Source organism: Rhincodon typus, chromosome 19 (genome assembly GCF_021869965.1).
Source record: "Rhincodon typus isolate 14 chromosome 19, sRhiTyp1.1, whole genome shotgun sequence".
NCBI classification, from domain to species: Eukaryota; Metazoa; Chordata; class Chondrichthyes; order Orectolobiformes; family Rhincodontidae; genus Rhincodon; species Rhincodon typus.
Window position 1 is genome coordinate 30561558 of NC_063350.1, and position 23712 is coordinate 30585269.

The 23712-nt window shown below is 38.3% G+C and overlaps 1 protein-coding gene across 2 annotated transcripts in view; it reads left to right on the forward strand.

Annotated features, from left to right (window-relative positions):
- The window catches only part of prex1 (phosphatidylinositol-3,4,5-trisphosphate-dependent Rac exchange factor 1), a 220540-nt gene that overhangs the window by 102485 nt on the left and 94343 nt on the right, over positions 1-23712 (forward strand). Inside the window, exons 6-9 of one of the 2 annotated variants that reach the window (XM_020527744.2) lie at positions 3097-3258; positions 5653-5786; positions 7219-7334; positions 9375-9524. In XM_020527744.2, the coding sequence (XP_020383333.1) occupies positions 3097-3258; positions 5653-5786; positions 7219-7334; positions 9375-9524 (562 nt within the window). Of the gene's footprint in view, positions 1-3096; positions 3259-5652; positions 5787-5886; positions 6084-7218; positions 7335-9374; positions 9525-23712 lie in introns of those variants that run through there. The other variant, XM_048608419.1, reaches the window with a different exon arrangement.

Genomic DNA, 23712 nt, shown 5'->3' on the forward strand with positions numbered 1-23712 from the left:
GACCCTTCTTCAGAAATTTCTGAAGAAGGGTCTAGGCCCGAAACGTCAGCTTTCCTGCTCCTCTGATGCTGCTTGGCCTGCTGTTTTCATCCAGCTCTACACCTTGTTATCTCAGATTCTCCAGCATCTGCAGTTCCTACTATCTCAGATACAGGGAGAATGTGCAAACTCCACACAGACAGTCAGCAGAAGGTGGAATTGAATCTGGGTGCCTGGCGCTGTGAGGCAGCAGTGCTAACTGCTGAGCCACCATGCCGCTCCAATTTGCATCTATGCTTGAGCCTAAATGTACTATGGGGTACCTTGATGGATCCTGAGCTACTTATTTTTTAACCTGCCTTCTTTCGTTGGTCAAACTTAAAAACTATTTCATTTGGGAATATAGGCTTCACTGTGTTTTGCGTAGAATGCACCTGAAATAGGGTCAGCATAACACAAATGATTCTCAGATGATGGTCAATTGAAAAACAAGAACATAAATCGTTGTTCCTTTTTAAGGCTTAAACTTTCTCATTGAGCAGAAGCAGAACAACATATTTAAGTGCAAATATTTGAGGTTTGACTCTGTTTTTGTTACACATAACAACATTGTTTAGGGAACTGAAGTCTAATGTGCACAGAAGATTTTTGAAGTAAGCAGAAGAGACTGATGATTTGTATTAATCGGAAGGAGTTTGCATTTGCTGGCCACTTAGACCAAAATATTCCGGTGCATCAGCAATTGAGGTCCAATATGTTAAACTGAATGTTTTATTTTACAAGTATTTATACATTCCATTGTGTACAGTCAGAAATTTCTAGATGCAATGTATGCAAAAAAAATTGCAAAAAGGGAGGATTTGTTGGTGCTGCAGGTTTGTAGACTTGGTGCATTTTACATCTTTAGACTGTTATTATTAGTGGCATTGTACAGACAAAATAACTTCTGGAGTTCTTATTTTGCTGTTGAATTTGGTAATCCACATTGTACTTATGCCGGATTTCATGATATGGAGTCACCAATTATTACGTGGCAGTCACTTTTTATTTATTTTCCAACTGCATTTCCCAAAACAAGGCAGTGCAGGGCCAGCACTTATGTATTTCATCACTGAAACAATTTGCAAGTCTACAGATCTTGAAATGCTTTAATACCAAGTTCTTTTGGCAATTCTTAAACAGAAATTTCTGGAGAACATTAGCATATCTGGCGGTATCTGTGGAGAGAAAGCAGAGTCAATGTTTTGGGTCCAGTGACCATTCATCAGGATTCTTTGACTGGCCCTACAGAATGATAGATTACCTAACTTTTTGACAGATCAGAGAATGTTCCTGCATCAAAACAGTTTGCAACTTGTGGTCATTTCTGAGGAGAGGCAGAACTGTTACAACTCTCCCTGCTCTTAATTAGCCCATTGAAATCAAACCTTGAGTTGTCCCCACCCTAAACATTGTAAATTTGATTCCTTACATTGTATTATTTTCTTACTATTGTCTTTGATGCAGCTCACGAGAAACTTCCATGTGCCAACGCTGTTGTTAATCCACCCATTTAGCCGTCACGATCCGAGAGCAAGTTAATCCCTGGATGTCATAACCTGAAAAATGTATTGGGCAATGTTTTTAATTTGGGAGCGCCATTTTAAATTTACTTTCTCTTTCACTTGTGTTATTAATGCCTGTGGTGATCTCCAGAGCAATCTCAGCAGGGTTGTCGAATCATGCAAGTTCTTTTGGGATAACCTGTTGCTGCTTAGAAGCAGCTGTGCTCCCAGCCCTCTGTCAGACTTGCATGCAATCCACTGTTCCAGTCTGTTCCAAGTGTTGTTGTTACCAGTTTGTAATGAATGGCCTGAGCTTCATGTGATATTGACCCGTACTTCAGCTGGGCATTATTTTTGAAAGTGTTCTTTTGAAACTAGGCTGCAGAAAGCGTCATGCATTACAGAATCTGATAAAATATACTCTATCGTTTACATGTTTTGTGTCCAAAATATGATTATGTAAAAGCTTCCAATGTTTAGATTCCCTGAAATTTTCACAAACAAGCTTCCCTGCCCATCCTTCTCTTCCATTTCCTTTCCTCCTTCACCCCAGTGTTTTGGCTGAAGTCGTGACTTTGTCAGGCCCTCTCAAATTAGGGATGTATGCTTGGCCAGTTGACCATAGACATAAGTGCAGTACATTCACAAACTCTGTTAGTATTTTGGAAGCAATAGATTTTCTTTCCTTTTTGGCTACTGATGAGTACTTGAAGATAAAATTTTGTGCCTGAAACCTCTCCTGCAAATATTTTATGAAACCTGGAGATGCTTCACTGACCAACTAGCAGAGAGAAACATTGTTACATTGTTAGTCCTTCTTAGAACACTTGTTTTGTAATGTAGTGTGGACATTATTGTGTATACGTCAATATTTTCTAACTGAAGGAAAAATCCACTTTTAGCAGATAAATCCATGGGTGAAGTAGTGTTAGAGGCATTAATAATTTGAAGCTGGGGCTGTGGGGAAAATAAAGCAACATTAAGTTTGCAAAACATCTATGAGGTCGTAACGGGAAATGGGTAAATCTAAGGCTACATGAAGATTATTACGTGTAGCTGTGGCCACTGTACCAACTATAACAGACTATTGAGTAATGCAGAAAAGGGCAACCAAGTGGGAAAGTATCTAAAACAGGTGAAGTCCAGACCTGGAGTTGACTTGTCCTTCAACCAGTTGCCTTCCGGTACAAGATCACCAACTAGATCTTGGAAATGTATTAAACTGTCATTTCTGGTTTGTTCTCTCCCTCATCTCATCAGTGACTGTGTACTCTTGAAATAAAACTTTTAACATATTAAATTGAGATTTCATATTGCACATTTGCTCATGTAAGCCCGAGGGAATGGATCGTTGAATTGAATGGAGAGAAGCATTTACTTCTAAAGACATTTCTTTTAAGAAAGAAACTCCTTGATCTATGCCATAGAATTTGTGAAGTATTTAGAAGGTATTTATCGTTTTTATTGGACAGGTAGTATTGACAGTTGAATCCAGTTTTAAGTACTATGTTTCAAGTACTTTGGTTTCTGAGGCGACAGTGAAGTTTGAGTTTCAGTTCTCCACTTCTTGCAGGAGTTGCTAAAACGGACACCCAAAAAGCACAGTGATAACTCAGCAGTGGAAAAAGCCTTGCAAGCAATGAAAGCCGTGTGCACTAATATTAATGAAACCAAGAGGCAAATGGAGAAACTGGAAGCTTTGGAACATTTGCAGTCATCGATTGAAGGATGGGAGGTATGATTATAAAGACTGGTGAAATGACAAGCATTTATTACCTATTTTGTTTGAAATTTTTGAAGCCATTCTTCTAATTTAATGGAAGAAGTATATTTGCAATTCTAAACCTATTAAAAGAAAGCAATTTCCTGGTGCAGTTGACTACTTTATCCCCCATTAGATATGATTCTTCACAGTGCATCCATTTAAAATTCTAAACTAAGTTGACACAAGTTTCTTTGTATCATGACACTTTCTGGTGGAAATCTTGTAAATTCAGCTCCTGCTGTATCACTGAAAAAATACCAGACTTCATATTACCTTAATGTAAAAACTTGTATTGGATATATTTATATACCTCTCTTGCCAATTAAAACATTGTTGGGCGAAAGGACTTTGTTCTAGGTGTGTATTACTATGGACCCTGGCATTAACACCGTCCATCCTAGATACAGCATTGCACGATGACCAAATAAGTCTTATTAATCTTAATTTTTATTTTAAAAGCTGTGACATAACACTTGTCATTTCTATATGTGATTCAATCCAAATGCAATCTTAATTCTGCTGTGAATGTCTCTTTTGTTACAGAAGTGAAGACTATTGCTGTTGCAGCGAGCATGTTGCATTAGCAGCAGCTGCAAAGATTATGTAATTTTCTGATTGAAGGAAGTGCCTTTTCTGTGGTCTTGATTGAATGCTGGGCAGCAAAATGTTCTGCTGAACATTTTGAGGCAAACCAGACTTGTTTAGTGCTTTATTCTATTGTGTTAGTATGAGAATGTGATTTTTTTAGGTTTGTTCCCACGTCCATAAACATAGATTTTTATTTACCACCCTCATGCCCTAAAAATGCCATGTTGCATTGTCGCATAGTTTGAGGTGATGGACTGAATGCTCTCGTCCCGTCTTTTACCACCTTGAATAATTTAACAACTGTTCTAAATAAAAATCAAGACATGTTAAGTCCATGTTTTTAAAGAGAAACAATAGAACAGCTTAAAAAAAAGAAAAAGTCTGAAAATCAGGGTACTCTAGTTTTCATCAACCAAAGATTAAATTGCATGTGCAACAACTTGAGTTTATGTAGTGTCTTTAAGATGATAAGATGTTCCAAGGTACTTAGCAGAAGCATTAACAAATGAGTAAGGATAGCAAGTTATTAAGAAATTAGATAAATGACCAAAAGCTCGGTCAAAGTGGTAAACTTCTGAGGAAGGGTCACTCGACCTGAAACATTAACTCTGATTTCTCTCCACAGATACTGCCAGACCTGCTGAGTTTTTCCAGCAATTTCTATTTTTGTCTTTGATTTACAGCATCCACAGTCTTTTCAGTTTTTATTTGGTAAACTTCAAGAACTGTCTTAAAAGAATTTTAAATTGGTTTGAAATGTGGAAATTGGTCAAGGCAACAAAACCTGCTTGCATTTATAAAAGCCATCAACATGCATCGCAGATGTGTACCAAACAAAGTAGTTGAAGGCATGTTTGCCCATGATGGCCCAATGATAATTTTGATTGCAGAAGAGGCCAGACTTGGAGAATTCAGAGATCTTGGAAGCATGTGAGCCTACAGAAGGTTGGAGACATAAAGGGTGAGACTGTGGAGGGATCTGAAAAACAGGATCTGAATTTTAAAATTGGCTTCTAATTTCCAAATGGCCTTATGTGAACATGGGTAAATGGAACTTGGTATGATTTTAGGATAAGGAGAAGAGAAGTTTAGATGAACTTGACTTTACAGAAGGTCCAAAAAGGTAATAGGCTAATGTTGTATTTTATAGATAGAGGATAGATATCCACTGATAGAGGAACTTTTTGTTGAAGTTATGCCACTGATAGCTCAAGTTTTCATACATTTATGACTAATACGACCAATTATTTATTGTAGTGTACAGTATAGATTCATGCCAATGGCTTTCGTACCTAATGACTGTGTGCAGTTTGGGCTGTGGTCCTGATTCCGTTTTACATCTATGGTCTGCAATGTAGTCTCGATTTTCTGTTTATCCTCATTTACATTAAAGATATTTCAGGATGTTTAAAGTAATCTAAATTTCATTGTGCAGTTAATCATACTGATCAAAAGTTTTATTTGAGGAAAATTGAGGCTTTTTTCAACAAATCTTCAACTTTGTCACTTTCTTCCCTATGTTCTAAATATACACAGGCAAGTTGCATTCAGCTGTTGCGTGTTTGAGAACATTCAGCTGTGTACTTCCTCATGTACTGCACAAAGATATTTTGAGTGGGTATTAATGCAAGAAAGAAAAATGTACTCAATAAAGAGACTATTTAACTTGCAGCTATTTTGTTGTATGTTACATTGTTAACTACTTTGAGTTTGTAAAATGAAATAACATACAACTGTGCATAATACTGAACCTGTTCAATATTTTTATTTTGCCAGGGTTCAAATTTGACAGATATATGCACTGAGCTGCTTCAGCAAGGACCTTTGTTAAAGATCTCAGCTGGAAATATTCAGGAACGAGTGTTCTTTTTGTTTGATAACTTGCTGGTATACTGCAAAAGGAAATCTAGGTATGTCATGACTTGGATCAATTAAATGGCAGAAAAAAGAATTGCTGTTACTGACTTTCAGCCTCAACTAATTTGGTTAGAGTTAAATACTTGCAAACTCCACCATTTATTCTGGGCATCACAACTTCGAGCATACACCAGCTTCTTGGAAGTACAATATTTGGTGAACTATGGTTGTCAGACTGAGTGAGCTTGTCCTGTTCTCAGCAGAATATATTTTTATATGGCCTTCCAATCTGGAAATGCTTATCTCAAGGAGAAATGAATCTGGTTGACTATGGCGTCAGTGACCATGAAGTACGTGTTGAAAGCTGGTAAACTCATTTATGAAAAGCAGTCTTGTGCTTTTCTCCTTAATGAAATTGAAGTGAATCATACCTAAGGAAGGAAACTGGTTTCAAGCCTTTGCAGAAAGGATTTGGAAATGAGAAATAATGACTTTCCTACACTTCTGCAGTGCTGATGTGGCAGTTGTTCTAAATCTGTTTGAGATCAGCTGTTCCTTCTTTGTATGAATAAACTTTGGTTCACTTTGCTCTTTCAAATACTTTGTATTGTTGCTTTGTATACCTTTTTATAACGTATTAATACTTTGCCTGCAGCAACCTGATGAATACACCTTTCTTAACATGCATAGGAATTGGTGTAAAACTGAATATAAATGAGATGAACTTGCTCTATAGAAGATTTTAAAATGTTAATTTAGGTACAGGTCAAGTATAAAACTTGCAATCACATTATAACTGTTGAATTACTCTAGATGTGAATTGGAAATGCTAACATTTTACTTTTAGAATGGGATTTTTAAGACACACAAGTATGACAGAAAAATTCCTAACAGACTTTAGTAAAATATGTGAACAGCATATTTAGGAGTGGGTGTTTGGGAAGATTTTCTTTCTTCTGTTAAATTCTTGAAGAAGTGTAGTTGCTGGAAAGGCTGTTGTGTAAGAAATTATTTAGTATAAATATTTCGGCTGAGTTTGATTGACTAATTGGAGCTAAGGGTTGGATTGTTGACTCATCAGTTCAAAACTAAGCAAGGTGTTGTGTTACTACTAACTAGTATATTACTAGTAATTTGGACTTCGAATTTTCCTTTTACGTAGTTTAAAAGTATTCATTTAAGTTGCTCAATTTGTTCTAAAGTTGAAGAAAATTTGGAACATAAGGACGAAAGTGGGAAATTTGGCCTACTTAAACTCCTAAGGCAGTTCCGTCTTGTCCATCTTCTTTCCATGTCCCTTAATATTTTCACTTCCGAAGTTAAATATGTATCTCACTTTCAAGACCTCTCCTTAATTCACTCTCTGGAGAGGACGTCCATGCTATTATCATCATTTGAGTTAAGGTGATCTTTGGTTTATTTATAAGCCTGATGATTAAGGAAAAAATGTGCTCTGATAGAAATGCGTGTTTCACCTCACTTTAGGGTTGCTAGTAAGAAGTCAACCAAGCGCACCAAGTCTATAAATGGTGCCCAATACATTTTCCGTGGAAGAATCAACACCGAGGTAATGGAAGTGGAGAATGTTGAAGATGGAACAGGTACTTTACCTGCTTATGTTTGCCTCTATTGTTCCCATATTGAAGGTGGGGATGATTGTTTGTTGGAATACAGTTCCTTAGATTCTTGTCCTTTGGTATCTTCCCCATATAGATCTTTATGAAATAACCTAAATGGCAGACGATTTCACTCTCGAAGGTTTCATTTCTGTTCAGTTCTGTCATTAATTGATGCTGACACATGCACATCCTTCAAGGGCTTGAGACAACTATTGGTACAACAGCTTAAAATATAGTATCACTTCTCAGTATTTGTTTAGCTGGGAATTGGGGGTGAGAGTCTGGCAGTATGGGAGTTATGTGGAGACCTGGTCTTCATATTCTTTTCCATTTTCAAGTTAGGAGCTGGAGAAGTAGACATTGTGACTGAATAATTAATTTTATGTGCTATGTTAGCTTTTCTAGCTAGCATTTCTTCAGTTAAATGTTTCAGCCCAAATATTGAAGATGAATCAAGTACCATTTAAATAATTAATTAATTTCAAGCCATTTCTTCAGTATGGTAGAGCTCACCATTAGTATTGCATTTTTTACTTTAAGAGGAAGCGCATTGTTTCTCTAATCCATTTTAATTATTACCTGTTAGCTGATTAAAGATTTGTTTGTTTTTCTAAGTCAAATCTCAGCTATTCCTAATTATAGTAGAAAGGTGATCAAACAATTGAAACTATAATCAAATGTAACAAATTACAAGGTTTAACTTGGAGTTATTTTGCTGAATTTAAGTTCTTGGAACTTGTGTAGCTAATGAAGCAGATTAATTTTGTGCCTCAATTGCTTGCTATTGGAGATAAATTAACTGCTAAACTGATGCAAATTTGGAGAAGTAATGTGGTCAAGGGAGCAAATGGTTTCATCGCATCTTGGATAAGATATCAATTGATTCATTAGTTGCCAGGGTCTTGAAAAATTTGAGCAGGAATGAATTTCTGAGATTCATGTCCAGAGGAGGATGTTTTTCTGATAATTCTGTTATGATCTCCTATATCAATATAAATAATTTCAAATCTTCTGTTTCTCTCACAAATGTGAGATAGATCTATCGCCTCAGGCTTAATTCTTCTTTGCTCATAGCTGTGAGCAAGACAAACAACAAATTCAGAGCTTAGTAGCTTAAGACTTAGATGAAAAACATTTATTGCCTGAGCTGCCCTTTTTTTGTGGATTGTCCATTTTCCCTTTGCGATTTGGACATTTGAATATTCATCCTAAAATGTCATTTGAACATTGACAGTGAAAGTACGCATTCAAAATTGATCGGATGCTGGGTCATTTTACTGCATTTGGGGTTCAAGATTTATCTTGCTCAAGAACTGATAACTATTTTGACACTGGGTAGTCTGTTGAATTTATGGTAGCATTCCTTAGCTGTTTCTTTCTTTCTTGAATTCAGCTTATCTGTTTAAAAATTACTTGGTTAAGTTGCAAGATAATTTAGAATGCTTTTGGTGATAGAGCACGTTAAACCAGAAGCTACATGGAAGCTGCTTATAATTGAAGAGATAAAAGATTATATTTTGCTATTCCAGCAGCATATCAGCCACCGTGGAGTGGGATTTCGATTTGTCTTAGTTTCTGACCATGGAGAAATTGTTTCTGTTGGTCTGAGAGTGTAGGTTAGGGATGGGAGAGAGGTGAAAGTGTATCATTTGCTGCCACTACTGGTAAACTCTTCTTGTGGAGCAAATGTGGGCTTGAGATTGGCACTTGATGGTATGGCTCTGCCAATAAATAAACTTCATGTCCCTGGCATTGTTGACTCTTAACCAATACTCATAGCAGAAATTGTAACTTTTAATACTACATTATTAATTTTACCACCTTTGAATATTTCTTTGCTCAGAAATGAATGAATCTTTATGGTGTCTTCTTCAAAAAAGTTAACTGCCCATTGCACAAGCGCAAGAAAGTTGGCCATTGGCAGTCGAATCCCTGCTTGAAATGTCTACTTGTGTTGAGGAAAATTACATTTCATGGTTATATTCTTGTGTTCCCTAACTAGCTCTGTCTATCTGTTTGCAGCTGATTACCATAGCAATGGTTATACTGTGACAAATGGTTGGAAGATTCACAATACAGCTAAAAATAAGTGGTTTGTCTTAATGGCCAAAACTGCTGAAGAAAAACAGAAATGGTTGGATGCAATTCTAAAGGAGCGAGAACAGAGGGAGAGTGAGTAATTTCTAATCATCATTAGTGATTTATTGATAGGTGGCATACGTAACTCATTATTTTCTTTCATATTCAGCCAATGTTTTCAACGTACTTGTTCAAAAGTTTGCAGAATCGTTATAGTGCAGAAAGAGGCAATTTGGCCCATCGTGTCTGTGCCAGCTCTCCAAATGAGCAACTCACTTAATGCCATTTGGCTGCCTTGCTTGTGTAGGCCTGTACAATTTTCCTTCTCTCATTAAGCATCTGATTCCCTTTTGAATGCCTTAATTGAACCTGCACTTTTATTTTAGAACCTGTCATGAGTTTGGAAAGGTTCTTCACTATCTACTCTTTTACAGACTCAAAGAATCATACAGCATGGAGACAGACCCTTTGGTCCAAACAGTCCATGCCGAACATAATCCCAAACTACACAAGTCCCACCTACTTGCTCCTGGCCCGTATCCCTCCAAACCTTTCCTATTTATCCAAGTGTACTTATCCAAGTGTATTTTAAACACTGTAACTGTGCCCATATCCACTACTTCCTCAGGAAGTTCATTCCATATGTGAACCACCCTCTGTGTAAAAGAAAATTGCCTATGTTTCTTTTAAATTTCTCTCCTCTTGCGTTGAAAATATGCTGCCAGTCTTGAATTTAGAATATCTCTATAAAATCTTTCTTGGCCTTCTTTCCCAAGGGTAAAAGGCCTCAAATTCTCCAATCTGTTTTCAAAACTGTTCCAGGTCTGAGGAACTTCATTCTCGTGAATCTTTTCTGCGCTCTTTGATACCTTCACGTCCTTCCTAAACGGTGGTTCACACAACTCGGCATCATACTCCAGGTGAAGAAGAAGTGTTTTAAACAAGTACAACAAAAGTTCTTTGTTCTTGTACTCTCTACCCCCAGTAATAAAGTCTTGGATACTGTTTGCTTTACCTATCCTGTCATTTCAAAGGCACCCACATATGCACCAAGGTCCCTCTGTTTCTGCACGGCCTTTAGAGATTATTTAAATTCTATCTTCATATCCTTCCTATCAATATGAATCACTTCACCTTTCTCTGCATTGAACTTAGTTGGACACCTGTCCACACGTTCCTTCACTTTTTTTATGACCTTTTGAAGTTCTGCACTATCCTCCTTACGATTGTGCATCGTCCAAACATATTAATCACCCTGTACAGAGAGTTCTGGGTTATTAATATCGCTCAGGAAACTAAAAACTCCTAACACTGACCCCTGACTAGTTTCACGACAACCTTCCTCCAGCCTAAATAATACCTATCAACCATTACACTGTTTCCAATCCCTCAAACAATTCTGTAACCATGTTGCTACCGCCCCTTTTTAACTCCCTGTGTATAACATTCCTTACAAGTCTGTTTTATGGCACTGTATCAAACGCCTTTTAGGTGGCTACATTAACCACATCATTTGCGTTGCCTTCATCAGTTCTCTGCCAGTTCTTCAAAAAACTCTTAAATTTGGTAGACATGATTTTTCCTTAAAGAAAACCAGCATGAATTTCTTAACTTAGCCACATTTTCCCAAGTGATTATTAAATTTGATCTGTAGCAGCAATATATACCATCTACAAGATGCACTGCAAAAATTCACTAAGGCTCCTTAGACAGTAACTTTTCAGACCCATGACCACCACTCTCTAAAAGAAGAAGGGCAGCAGATATGGGGGAAATGCCATAACCTGCAAGATCCCCTCCAAGCCACTCGCCATCCTGATTTTGAAACATTGTACCGTTCCTTTAGTGTTGTTGAATGAAATTCCTGGGGGAACTCCTTCCCAGCAGCATTGTGGGTCTACCTACATCAAGTCGAGTACGGTGATTCAAGAAGGCAGCTTAGAACCACACTTTCAAAAGCAACAGATGGTCAATAAATGCTGGCTCAACCAATGAAGCCCATGTTCTGTAAAGAATTAAAAAAAACTTCCAAAACCAAAGAGTCAAAATAGTAACTCTGTGTTGGCAGACATACTGCATTTTTGCAATACTTTGTTTTGATTTCAGATTTCCAGTGTCCGCAGTAGTTTGCTTTTAATTGAGGTTAAACTGACAAGCTGATAGTTTCTGAGCTTATCTCTGCACAAATTGTTTCAAACAAGTGTGTAATGTTTGCAATTATTCAATCCTCTGGGACCCACTCTCACTTCCCTCAGCATCTCTTTCAGTCTTATCCATTTCCTCCTCTGTGTCAACTTTAATCCCTCTAGTGTTTAAATTATTTCCCCTTCTCCATGGCCTAGGTAGCATCATCTTTCTTATGGAAGACAAATGGAAAGTATGAATTTTGTCCCTCAGCTATGCTCTGTTCGTCCACGTGGAAGTCCTGCTTTCTTATTAATCACTTTGCTCCTCTTCCACCCTTCTACTGTTTATTGACTTTGGGATCCCCTTTTACATTGGCTGCCACCCTTTTTTCATACTCCCTCTTTGCTTCACTTTACTTTTTCACCTACCGTCTGTGCCTTCTGTATTCAGTCTGATTTGCATTTCAGCATTAGAACTATTTTGATATATTCCGTAAACACACTTATGGTTTTTCATTTTAATTTTCATCTTTTTGTCATCCAAGGAACTCTGGCTTTATTTGCCAAATCTTGACACTCCTGAAGTACCTTTTCTTGCACATTGTCCAACTACTGATTCTCTTGCCAATCTTTAACTCCAGTTTATTCATCCCAAATGCATTCTTATTATTTGTTAATTACATTTACTGCAGATTGTACTCTGTTCTTCATCCATGAATAGTTCTTGATACACTGATCATTTGACTCTTAAATTCTTTACTGATGCTACTTGCCCAAGTAGCCCATGTAGCCCATGTAGCATTTCATTCTCAAGAATCAGGCCTAGAAATCCATTTTATTTTGTTTGAATGGAAACATACTGCTGTTGAAATTTTTCCTGAACATATTGTAGGAACTTTTACCCCTCAGATCCCTTTACACAACAGGTTTTCCAAGTTTATGTATGGATAATTAGAATTCTCCATTATTATACCATATAATTTTTGTACCTAGGCACATAGAATCATAGAGATATACAGCACCAAAACAGACGCTTCAGTGCAACTTGTCCATGCCGATATCCTATATAAATCTATTCCCAGTTGCCAGCATTTGGCCCATATCCCTCTAAACCCTTTCTATTCATATACATAACTGAATGCCTTTTAAATGTTTTAATTGTACCAGTCTCCACCACTTCTTCTGACAGCTCTTTCCATTCGCACCACCCTCTGTGTGAAAATGGTGCCCCTTAGGTACCTTTTGTATCTTTCCCCTCTCACCTTAAACCTATGCCCTCTAGTTTTGGAATCCCCTACCCTGGAGTAAAGACCTTGTCTATTTAACCTATCCGTGCCCATCATGATTTTATAAAACTCTATAAGGTCGTCCCTTAGCCTGCCACGCTCCCGGGAAATAGCCCCAGCCTATTCAGCCTCTCCCTATAGCTCAAGCCCCCAACCCTGGCGACATCCTTGTAAATCTTTTCTGAATCCTTTCTAGTTTCACAACATCCCTCCTACAGGAGGGAGACCAGAATTATACGCAGTATTCCGATTGATTCAGCCACTATGTCCTGTACAACCGCAACATGTCCTCCCAACTCCTATACTGAGTGCAGTGACCAATAAAGGCAAGTGTACCAAATGCCTTCTTCATTATCCTATCTACCTGCGACTCCACTTTCAAGGAAATAAGAACCTGCAGTACAAGATCTCTTTGTTTAGCAACACTTCCCAGGACCTTACCATGAAGTGTATAAATCATGCCCAGACTTCCCTTTTCAAAATGCAGCACCTCACATTTATCTAAATTAAACTTCATCTGATCAAGATCCCATTGTACTCTGAGGTTGTCTTCTTTGCTTAAAAAAAAACCGAAAGAACTGCGGATGCTGTAAATCAGGAACAAAAACAAAGTTGCTGGAAAAGCTCAGCAGGCCTGGCAGCATTTGTGAAGGAAGAAACAGAGTTAACATTTCAGGTCCAGTGACCCTTCCTCAGAACTGTTTTGTTGTAATCTTCTTTGCTTTCCATTACACCTCCAGTTTTAATGTCATCTGCAAACTTACTAACCATACCTCCTATGTTCACATCCAAATCATTTATATAAATGACAAAAAGCAGTGGACCCAGCACTGATTCTTGTAGCATCGTCTGAAAAGCAACCCTCCACCACCACCACCACCACCACCACCTCCCTTTGTCTTCAACCTTTGAGCCAGTTCTGTACCTAAATAGTTAGTTCTCCCTGCATTCCATGTGATCTAACCTTGCCTACCATGAGTAACCTTGTCGAACGACTTACTGAAGTCCATATTGATCACATCCATTGTTCTGCCCTCATCAATCCTGTTCATTACTTCTTCAAAAAAACTCAATCAAGTTAGTAAGATACGATTACCATGCACAAAACCATGTTGATTATCTCTGATCAGTCCTTCCTTTTCCAAATAGTGTAAATCCTGTCCCTATGGATTTCCTCCAACAACCTGCCCACCACTGATATCAGGCTCACCAGGCTGTAAATCCCTGGCTTTTTCCTACCACCTTTCTTAAATAGTGGCACAACATTAGCCAATTTCCAGTCATTCCAGCACCTCATCTGTGGCTATCGATGATGCAAGTATCTCAGCAAGGGGCCCAGCAATCTCTTCCCTCACTTCCTACAGAGTTATAGATTACACCTGATCAGGTCCCGGGGATTTATCCACCTTTATGCGTTTTAAGACATTCAGCACCTCCTCCTTTGTAATATGAACATTTTTCAAGATGCTACTATTTATTTCCCCATGTTCTCTGTCTTCCATATCCTTTGCCACAGTAAACGCTGATGCAAAATACTCATTTAGTATCTCCCACATCTTTTGCAGTTCGAGAAATAGGTGGCCTTGCTGATCTTTAAGGGGCCCTGTTCTCTCCCTAGTTGCCCTATTGACCTCAATGTATTTGTAGAAGATTTTTGGATTCTCCTTAACCCTAATTGTCAAGGCTATTTCATGTCCCCTTTTTGCGCTCCTGGTTTCCCTCTTAGGTATACTCCTACTGCCTTTATACTCTTCTAGGCATTAATTTGATCCCTGATGTCTATACCTGGCATGTGCTTCCTTCATTTTCTTAACCAAAACCTCAATTTCTCTAGTCATCCTGCATTCTCTACACCTACAAGCTTTGTCCTTCACCCTAACAGGAACATTCTTTCTCTGGACTCTTGTTTTCTGATTTTTGAATGCTTCCTATTTTCCAGCCGTTCCTTTACCTGCCAACATCCACCCCCAAAGTTCATGTCTTATACTGTCAAAATTGGCCTTCCTCCAATTTAGAACTTTTAACTTTGAGGTTTGGTCTAAGCTTTTCCATCACTATTTTGAAACTGATGGAATTATGGTCACTGCTCCAGAGTGCTCTCCCACAGACAACTCAGTCACCTGCCCTGCCTTATTTCCCAAGAATAGGTCAAGTTTTGCACCTTCTCTAGTAGGCACATCCACATACTGAGTCAGGAAATTTTCTTGTCCACACTTAAAAATTCCTCTCCATCCAAGCCCTTAACACTATGGCAGTCGCAGTCTATATTTAGAAAATTAAAATCCCCTACCATAACCACCTGTTATTCTCATAGCTAACTAAGACCTCCTTACAAATTTTTTTCTCAATTTCCCGCTGACTATTGGAGGGTCCATAGTACAACCCCAATAAGGTGATCAACCCTTTCCTATTTCTCAGTTCCACCCAAATAACTTCCCTGGATGTATTGGGGTGGCATGATGGCTCAGGGGTTAGCACTACTGCCTCACAGCACCAGGAACCCAGGTTCAATTCCACCCTCGGGCGACTGTCTGTGTGGAGTTTGCGCATTCTCCCTGTGTCTGCGTGGGTTTCCTCCCACAGTCCAGAGATGTGTAGTTAGGTGGATTGGCCATGCTAAATTGCCCGTAGAGTTCAGGGATGTTTTGATTAGATGGGTTATAGGGGAATGGAACAAAACCAAAGTTGCTGGAAAAGCTCAGCAGTTCTGGCAGCACCTGTGAAGGAGAAAACAGAGTTAACGTTTTGGGTCCGGTGAGGAATGGGTCTGGGTGGGATGCTCCGAGGGTCGGTGTGGACTTATTGGGCCGAAGTACCTGTTTCCACACTGTAGGGATTCTATGATATTCAAAGGAATATCCCCGCTAAGTACAGCAGTAATGTTATTCTTAACCAAAAACGCCACTCCCCCTCCTGTCTTGCTCGTCTTTCTATCCTTCTTGTAGCATCTATACTCAGGAAGATTGTCCATCCCTGTGCCATGTCTCTGTACTTGCTATGATATCCCAGTCCCATGTTCCCAACCATGCCCTGAGTTCACCTGCCTTACCTGTTAGGCCTCTTGCATTGAAAGAAAAGCAGTTTAATTCAACAGTCCTACCTCAGTCTCTGCTTTGTTCCTGCCTGCCCTGACTGTTTGGCTTATTCCTTTTCCCAACTGTATCAGTCTCAGACTGATCTCTTTCCTTACTCCCACCCCCACCACGCACGCGCGCACACACACACACACACAATTAGTTGAAATCCTCACGAGCAGCTCTACCAAATCTCTGTGCCAGTATATTAGTCCCCTTCCAATTCATGTGCAATCTGTCCTTCTTATACAGGTCACTTCTACCCCAGAAGAGATTCCAATGATCCAAAAATGTGGATCCTTCTCCCCTGCACCAGCTCCTCAGTCACGCATTCATCTGCTGTATCCTCTGTCTGGAATTACCTTGCAAATGTGTTCCTCCTACTTCTTTTCCATTTGTTGGCAGCCTATAGACAATACAGAACAATGTAATTGTACCTGTTTTGTTCCTTAGCTCCAGCTAAATAGATTTTGTATTTTTAGTCCATTTGGAGCATCCTCTTTCTCCAACACTATAATGCTCTTCTTCAATACTGCTGTCCACCCTTTTCTTTCTTTTCCTAACTTTCCTTCACGCATTACATCCAGATAACACCCAGTCCTGCTCTTCTTTGAAACAGGTCTCTGTAATGGTCACAACATCATATTTTAGTGAGCCAATCTGGAACAATAATTCACCACTCTCATTGACCACAATCCATGCATACATACATAGTAACCCTGATTTGGATTTAGATTGAGGCTTGGATCTGGATATCTGTTCAAAGCTCTTTTGTTAAAATTTCCTATAATGAAGTTGATGTTTTTTCCCAAGCAGTTGAGTTTAAATTGGTTTCAAATACAGCTTTAAAATGCTGTGTTATTATGTTTTGAGGTTCCCGAACCAGATAAATTATTTTGATGATTGCGTAGAAGGCTAGATGTTGTTCCTTAAACTTGTACATTATAGCTTTGGAAATGCTTCCATTTCAGCATTAGAACAATTTTGTTAGAAACCAATGTTGGTCCATATCTGGCTACACTGCATCACAAATCTATTCTGCAAAATTTACATTTACACCAGACACAAACTATTGCACAGTAGTACAAGTCATAACCGTCGGAGAACAGTGATACTGTTCATTGATAATGTCCTGCCTTTGAAATGACCTTGGTGGGATTTTATATTGATGCCAGTATAATCACCTAAATCTTGGATATTCCATAAATTTTCCAAATGTAATCAGGGCATAGCTCTTCATTTTGAAGAATGGTTGTCAACAGGTGGGAGTGGAGAGTGTTGTAATGAGTTGGATGCCAGTCAAAAAAAAACTATAAATGTATTAAGAAAAATTACTGCAAGTTTGTGGCATATGAAAAGTTTGTATTACAGTGGAACAGCTATGATACTGCATTAGAAACTGAGATTTAGAAGGCAGTGGTGGGAGATATATCTGCTACAGCACCATCAGTGGTTGCAGTTGTCTGTCCTTCTGTCTGACAGAAGAATTTTGTTAAAGTGAGTAGTTATTCAGATGCACCTTGTCCTTTAAAAATCGATATTGGCTGTGTTAATGAACTAGTGTCTTTCCCAGTGAGTATTAGTTGAGCAGATTGGACCCTACACACTTGCAATGTTGGGAACTAATCTATTTTAAAGTCGTTTATCCTTTTTTTGCCATCAGAAGAGTTTCTTGACTGACTGTCAATTTTCAAATACACCCAGAGTATCTAAAAGGTATTTGGAAGATTTTAAATGATTTGGGAGATTGTTGTTGGAGCCTCTGCTTCTTTTCCTCTCTGCTTCAGCAGCTCAGGATGCATGTTAGCAGGATCTATTGCCTTTTCCATTTTTGACTTTTACCAATTTATTTAATACAGCTTCACTATCAAGAGTTATACCCATATTATTACCACAGAAAACCAATTCCTTGCTCATTTGTCTTATGGCTTTTGATTAGACCATGGAAACAAATTGGCCGAGGCTTCCTGATGTTGTATTGGTGCCTCCTACAAAAGTATTTCATTGCTGTGTGCTTACGGATATTCTGTGATTGTGAAAGGTGCCATTGAAATGCAACCATTTTGTTTTTAGTTGCTCCTTCTCATGCTCTTATGCTGTCCCTACGAAGACACTCCTACAAAGTATACAGTATGGTTTTATATTGTATTTTTAAATAAACAATTTGAGGTCTCTGAGGAGAGCAACCAATCAAAATGAAAGCTAACGGAATGCGTCTGTAAAATTATATTCATTGTGTTGTCAACACTTCTTCTAACCTTTGTAGGAAGATATTATCTTACAGTTCCCATCCTTCTGTCACTGCTTTGTTTATTGAAATCATTTACAATTTGGAGGAAAACTATGAGATAACATCAGCTTTCCTAATTTGTTTTTGCTTCTCTGTAATCTTTTGTGAACTTGAATTTGTTATTCCCTTAGTGAGCCTAAATTTGCCATTTGATTGTTTAAATATGGCTGGGCAGCTGGTTTGCAGTGCAGAGTGATGCCAACCTCACCAGCTGAGGTTACCATGAAGGATTCTCCTTCTCAACCTCTCCCCTTGCCTGAAGCATGGTGACCCTCAGGTTAAACCACTACCCGTCATCTCTCTCTAATTAGAGAGCAGCCGTATGGTCGGGTAAGACTACAGTGACTTAATTCTTTTCATGAGTTCCTCTACGTGCTCCCAAGAACTCTACCTTTTGCTGTATCTCCTTAGATGTGAGAATGATTCTAGGTTTCTCAGTAATTTACTTGTTTACAGTTTTCTTTTTATTTTGTTTTTATTCTGGTCAACTTATAGAACGCACAAGCCTGTATAAAAAATTGTGCATTTCATACCTATAGGATCTCCAAAATTACTTGACAATCAATTCTTGAAGTATGGCCACTATTATGTAGACAGCAAATGTACACACAGCACAGTGATAAAAGATCAGATCATTTTTTTTCAACAGTGTTGGTTTAATGATAAATTGGATAGGGGAGATTGAGGAACCAAAAGTAGCTTAGTAGTTACTCAGAGGGTTTTTGCATAGAATACAGTTTCAGAATAGCTCATAGTGTAAAATTACATTTACTGAATGTTAAACTGAAGTGTCTGTCAATAAGTGTGCCACTTGCATTTCATTCCGGCAACAGTCTTGGAAAACAGCAGCCACAAATTTAACTATGCATACTACATCAGGGCAGTTCTGTCAGAACCTATAAAATCTGGCCTAACATTTGCTTTGCATTTTCAAGTATTCAGTATGGTTTTAGATTGTTTGTTTAAAAATACAATTTGAGGACTCTGAAGAGAGGAACCAATCAAATGAAGGCTAATGGACTGCAGGTCTGTAAAAATGATTGAAAACATATGGAGATTTCAATACATATATAATGTACACTGTTCCTTTTCCTCCAGTGTTTGCAAATGACAAATGTTCTTGAACAGTGGGAATTCAGAAGACTATTGCGCAAACTGGCAGAGTTAATCAATTAAATTCTTAATGGAAACTAGGCCATATGTGTTTTGATGAGATCAAAATTTGGCCTTCCAACCTAAAATGGTTTCAGGTTTGAAATATTATCCAGCAAAAAAAAATCAAGTGTTTGAAGTTATGTTCCCACCTGGAATCATTTTGTACTGGGAAACTGCGCACACAAAAATAAGCTAGGAAGCAAAGATTGGATAAAATGCTGTATTTGGTTGTGGCTAAAAATGCTGTATGGTCTGGATTTCTCAGCTGTGCCACCTATAGTAATCAGCTTGTTGGCTGAGTAACATAGTAAACTTAGTTTATTTTGAAAATTAAGTTGAAATTTTTTTCTTTTTTTCTTTTTGCATTTGCAACCATTTAAAATGTAGCCATCATTATAGGTGTGTTAATGAACTGTATGATGTGTATGTGTGTGTGTGTGTGTTTTGAGGGTTAATGTAGTCCATCTGGAATCAGGTCTGCGATTACATCAGTTATTGGTGTATTCATTGAATAAATTCATGCATCACGTTTCTACGTTTGCGCCAGCAGTAACTTGCACTTGCACAACATTTTTAATATAAAGAAGGTGCCAAGATTGAGTGATTGTACAATGTAAGAAATTGAGCAGGAGTAGGCCATTTGGCTCCTCAAGCCTGCTCCACCATTTGACCAGATCTTTGTTGATCTCTTAAGGTATCAGCTCCTCTTTTGTGCCAATTCATCATAGCCCTCAATTCCCTGATATTTCTAAAAACTATCCACTTCCATTATAAATACATTCAGTGATCTAGCCTTCTAATTTCTCTGGGGCAGAGAATTCCAGACATTCACTATCCTCTGGGAGAAGAAATTCCTTATTTTAAGTCACGGTCCACTTATCAATATTCTGCCACTATTGGAAACATTGTCTCAACACCTACCCTGTCAAACCCCCTCGCAATCTTATACGTTTCAACATTGTAATGCCTCATTCTTGTAAACTGTAATGAATAAGGGCCTGAACTGTTTCACCAGTTTTGATAAATCAACCCGTTCATCAGAAGAAACAGCCTGGTGAATCTCTTTTGAACTGCCAACAGTGCTGGTGCATCCTTTTTTAAGTACGGTGACCAAAACTATCCACAGCACTCCAGGTGTGGTCTCACCAACACCTTCTACAATTGCAATAAGACTTCTCTATTTTAAACGCCAATGCCCTAGCAATAAATGCCAGTAATAAGTTCCAACATTCCACTTGCATTCTTAATTAATTGTTACACTTAGGTCTCAGGTTTTTGTATTTCATGCACAAGAACTCTCAGATCCCTCTGTGCTGCACTCTTTGGGAGCCTCTCTCCATTTAAATAATAATGTCTTTTGATTCTTCATACCAAAGTGCACGACGTTAAACTTTGCTACATTAAATTCCATATGCCATGTGTCTGCCCTCTCACTTATCTCTATCCCCTTGTAGATTCCTCATGTCCATATCCCATTATGTCCACCAATCCATTTTTTTCTCATCAGTAAATTTGGATACATTACACTCTGCCTCCTCCTTAATGTAGATAGTAAATAATTGAGGCCCTAGGCTGATCTATATAGCACTCCACTGATTACCTTTTTCTAACCTGAAATGAGACCCATTAATTCTGACTCTGTCTTGTGTGTGAACATAGCCTCAATCCATGCCAATACATTACACTTATGCCATGAGTTCCTATCTTCTGCAAAATCGTTTGTGTGGCACATTATTGAATGCCTTTTGGAAATCAAAATATACTGCATCTACCAGTTCTCCATTATCAACTCTACTTGTTATAATCCTCAAAGATCTCTGGCAAATCTGTCGAATGTGATTTGCCTTTCACAAAGCCATGTTGGCTCTCATTGCATGAAGCTTTTCTTATTGACCTGTTATTTCTTCCTTAATAATGGATCCTAGCATTTTCCCAATGACAGATGTTAGGCTAACTGGTCCATAATTTCCTGCTATCTGTTTCCCTCCCATCTTGAACAGATGCACCATATTGGCAGTTTTCCAATCTGCTGGAACATAGCTGGCATCCAGTGAATTCTGGACTATATGACCAATATCTCCATTATCTCTGTAGCCACTTTATTTCTAACACTTAGATGCAGTCCATCAGGTCTTGCTGACTAGCCTGCTCAATTATTAGTTTGTCAAATACTTTGCGGCTCATCGTGAAAGCTGTTACAAGATTTTTCCTCCTATTAGCTCCTCGCTTATGTTATTTTTGGGATATTTATAGTGCGAAGACCAGTGCAAAATATTGGTTTAAATTATCTGCCATTTACCCTTCCAAGTTATTAAGTCCTCACTCACAGTCGCACCCTCCTGTTCCTGATCATAAACCAAATTTGATGTAAATAATCTAAAAGATGTGACTGCCTCTTGATACATTTGTATCTGGGTACTTCTCCCCTCCCTGATTTGTCACAGTGCCCACAGTTCGGTCTGTAGCTCATCAGCTGTGAGCAGAGGTTTCTTGAGCAGCCAACTGTTTTCTGCAGATGTGGTCACCGTGGATTGCACTGATGTCCACCAGCTCCCACATACTACAGCTGTAACATGTCATTTGCCCAACCATTTCTATTCTATTAAATAAATTAATATGACTGTCAAATATTTCTTAACGGTACTCTTCAGCTGCAATAACAGCTTCTGATAATCACTTGGCCTTGGCCAACCAAAAAATACACAAAGAAATGCCCACCAATTTCCTGCTGTCTTTCCTGCCATGTCACACTTGGGTTCTGGTAAGTAGAAACAGGATAAAAGGGCTCTCTGTCACCAGTTTCTATCTCTTGCCAATGCTGCTCTTAACCCACAGGTGCACTCTTTTTATGAAAGTGCTGTCCCCCCTCTCTCCTGTTGTTTCAGAAGCTGCTGTACCAGTTCTGTTTTGTGCTCTTTATGAAGCAGTTGCCTCTGCTCTCTCCTGCACTGTTTCAGAAAAACAGGTTCCTGCTCTCTCACTCTTTTAGGGGCTGAGGACTGTTTCTGGGTCCCACTCACAGGCATGACAGATGACCAAAGGTAAAGTTTATTTAGTGTTACAAGATGTTTTTGCAAGGAGCTGCTGTTCTGATCAGGAACCAGTTTTTTCCTGCAGTTACAAATGCCTGTGTTGATTCACTCTGTAGACTCGTGTATTCCTCCCAATGTATTTCTTTCCTACTCAAATAATCTTTGTTTCAAATTTAATAGCTGAGAATTTTATGTTCACCAACACCCCTTGAGCCCTGTGCAAAGGTACTGTGGTTTAAGGTTGTTCCGTGTTGCTACATTCAGTCCACTGAATGCATGCAATTTTTCATGTAATGCTATTAGCTACACTGCATTTCATCCAGAGTCCCTTTGTTGTTCAATCTATCAGATTTCTTGCACTGTGCTAATTTTTTTTGCTTGCCTTCACAAAGGATAATTTATTTTCTGAAATTATTAGAAGATGAATAAATGACAGTAACTTACTGCCTTTTCCCCAATTGTATTACATACTACAAGTTTGCTTTATAATTTTTGAGGTACTTTTATTTGTTGGACTTGCTTCAACATTTGTGGTTGTTTACGTAAGGTTGTGATAGTGTGTTTGTCCAATCCGATGGCATTCCTTTTGTATCTTTCCAAAACCTTAAGTTGGAGTAATAAGAAATATTGGTTGCATTTTACCTTCAAAGGCCTCTCAGAACTTTACTAACAAAAATCAAATGACTTGAGTTTAGGGTGTTAGCATTGGCAACCACTGCATGTGTATACTGTCTAAATAGATATTTGGCTGTAGTTTTTTGTTGGGAAGTCTGTAAATGATTTTGTACAGACTGCTGTAACTATCTTCAGTTGCATTTTTAACTGGATTGCATGTAGTTTGCTGGCCCATGTGAAAGAATTTGATTCAAACAATGACATTTGGAATTGAATGCAATTAGCAAATTTGTTCTTGTGGTCCAGGCATCATTATACATTTTTTTTGTTCATTCATGGGATGTGGGCATTGCTTGTTTAGTCTGTATTTATTTGCACATTCCTAATCATTGAGTGGACAGTTAGGAGAATCAACAACATTGTTGTGGGTCTGGAGTCACACGTAGGCCAGTCCAGATAAGGATAGCAGATTTTCTTTCTGAAATTGATTTTTAACAACAATCAGTAGTGCTTACATGGTCATCATTAGATCATCTTTTATAGAATTCAAATTTCACCTTCTGCTATCATAGGATTTCAACCCACATACCAAGACCATTAAATAAAAATCAAAAGAACTGCGGATGCTGTAAATCAGGAACAAAAACAAAGTTGCTGGAAAAGCTCAGCAGTTCTGGCAGCACCTATGAAGGAGAAAACAGAG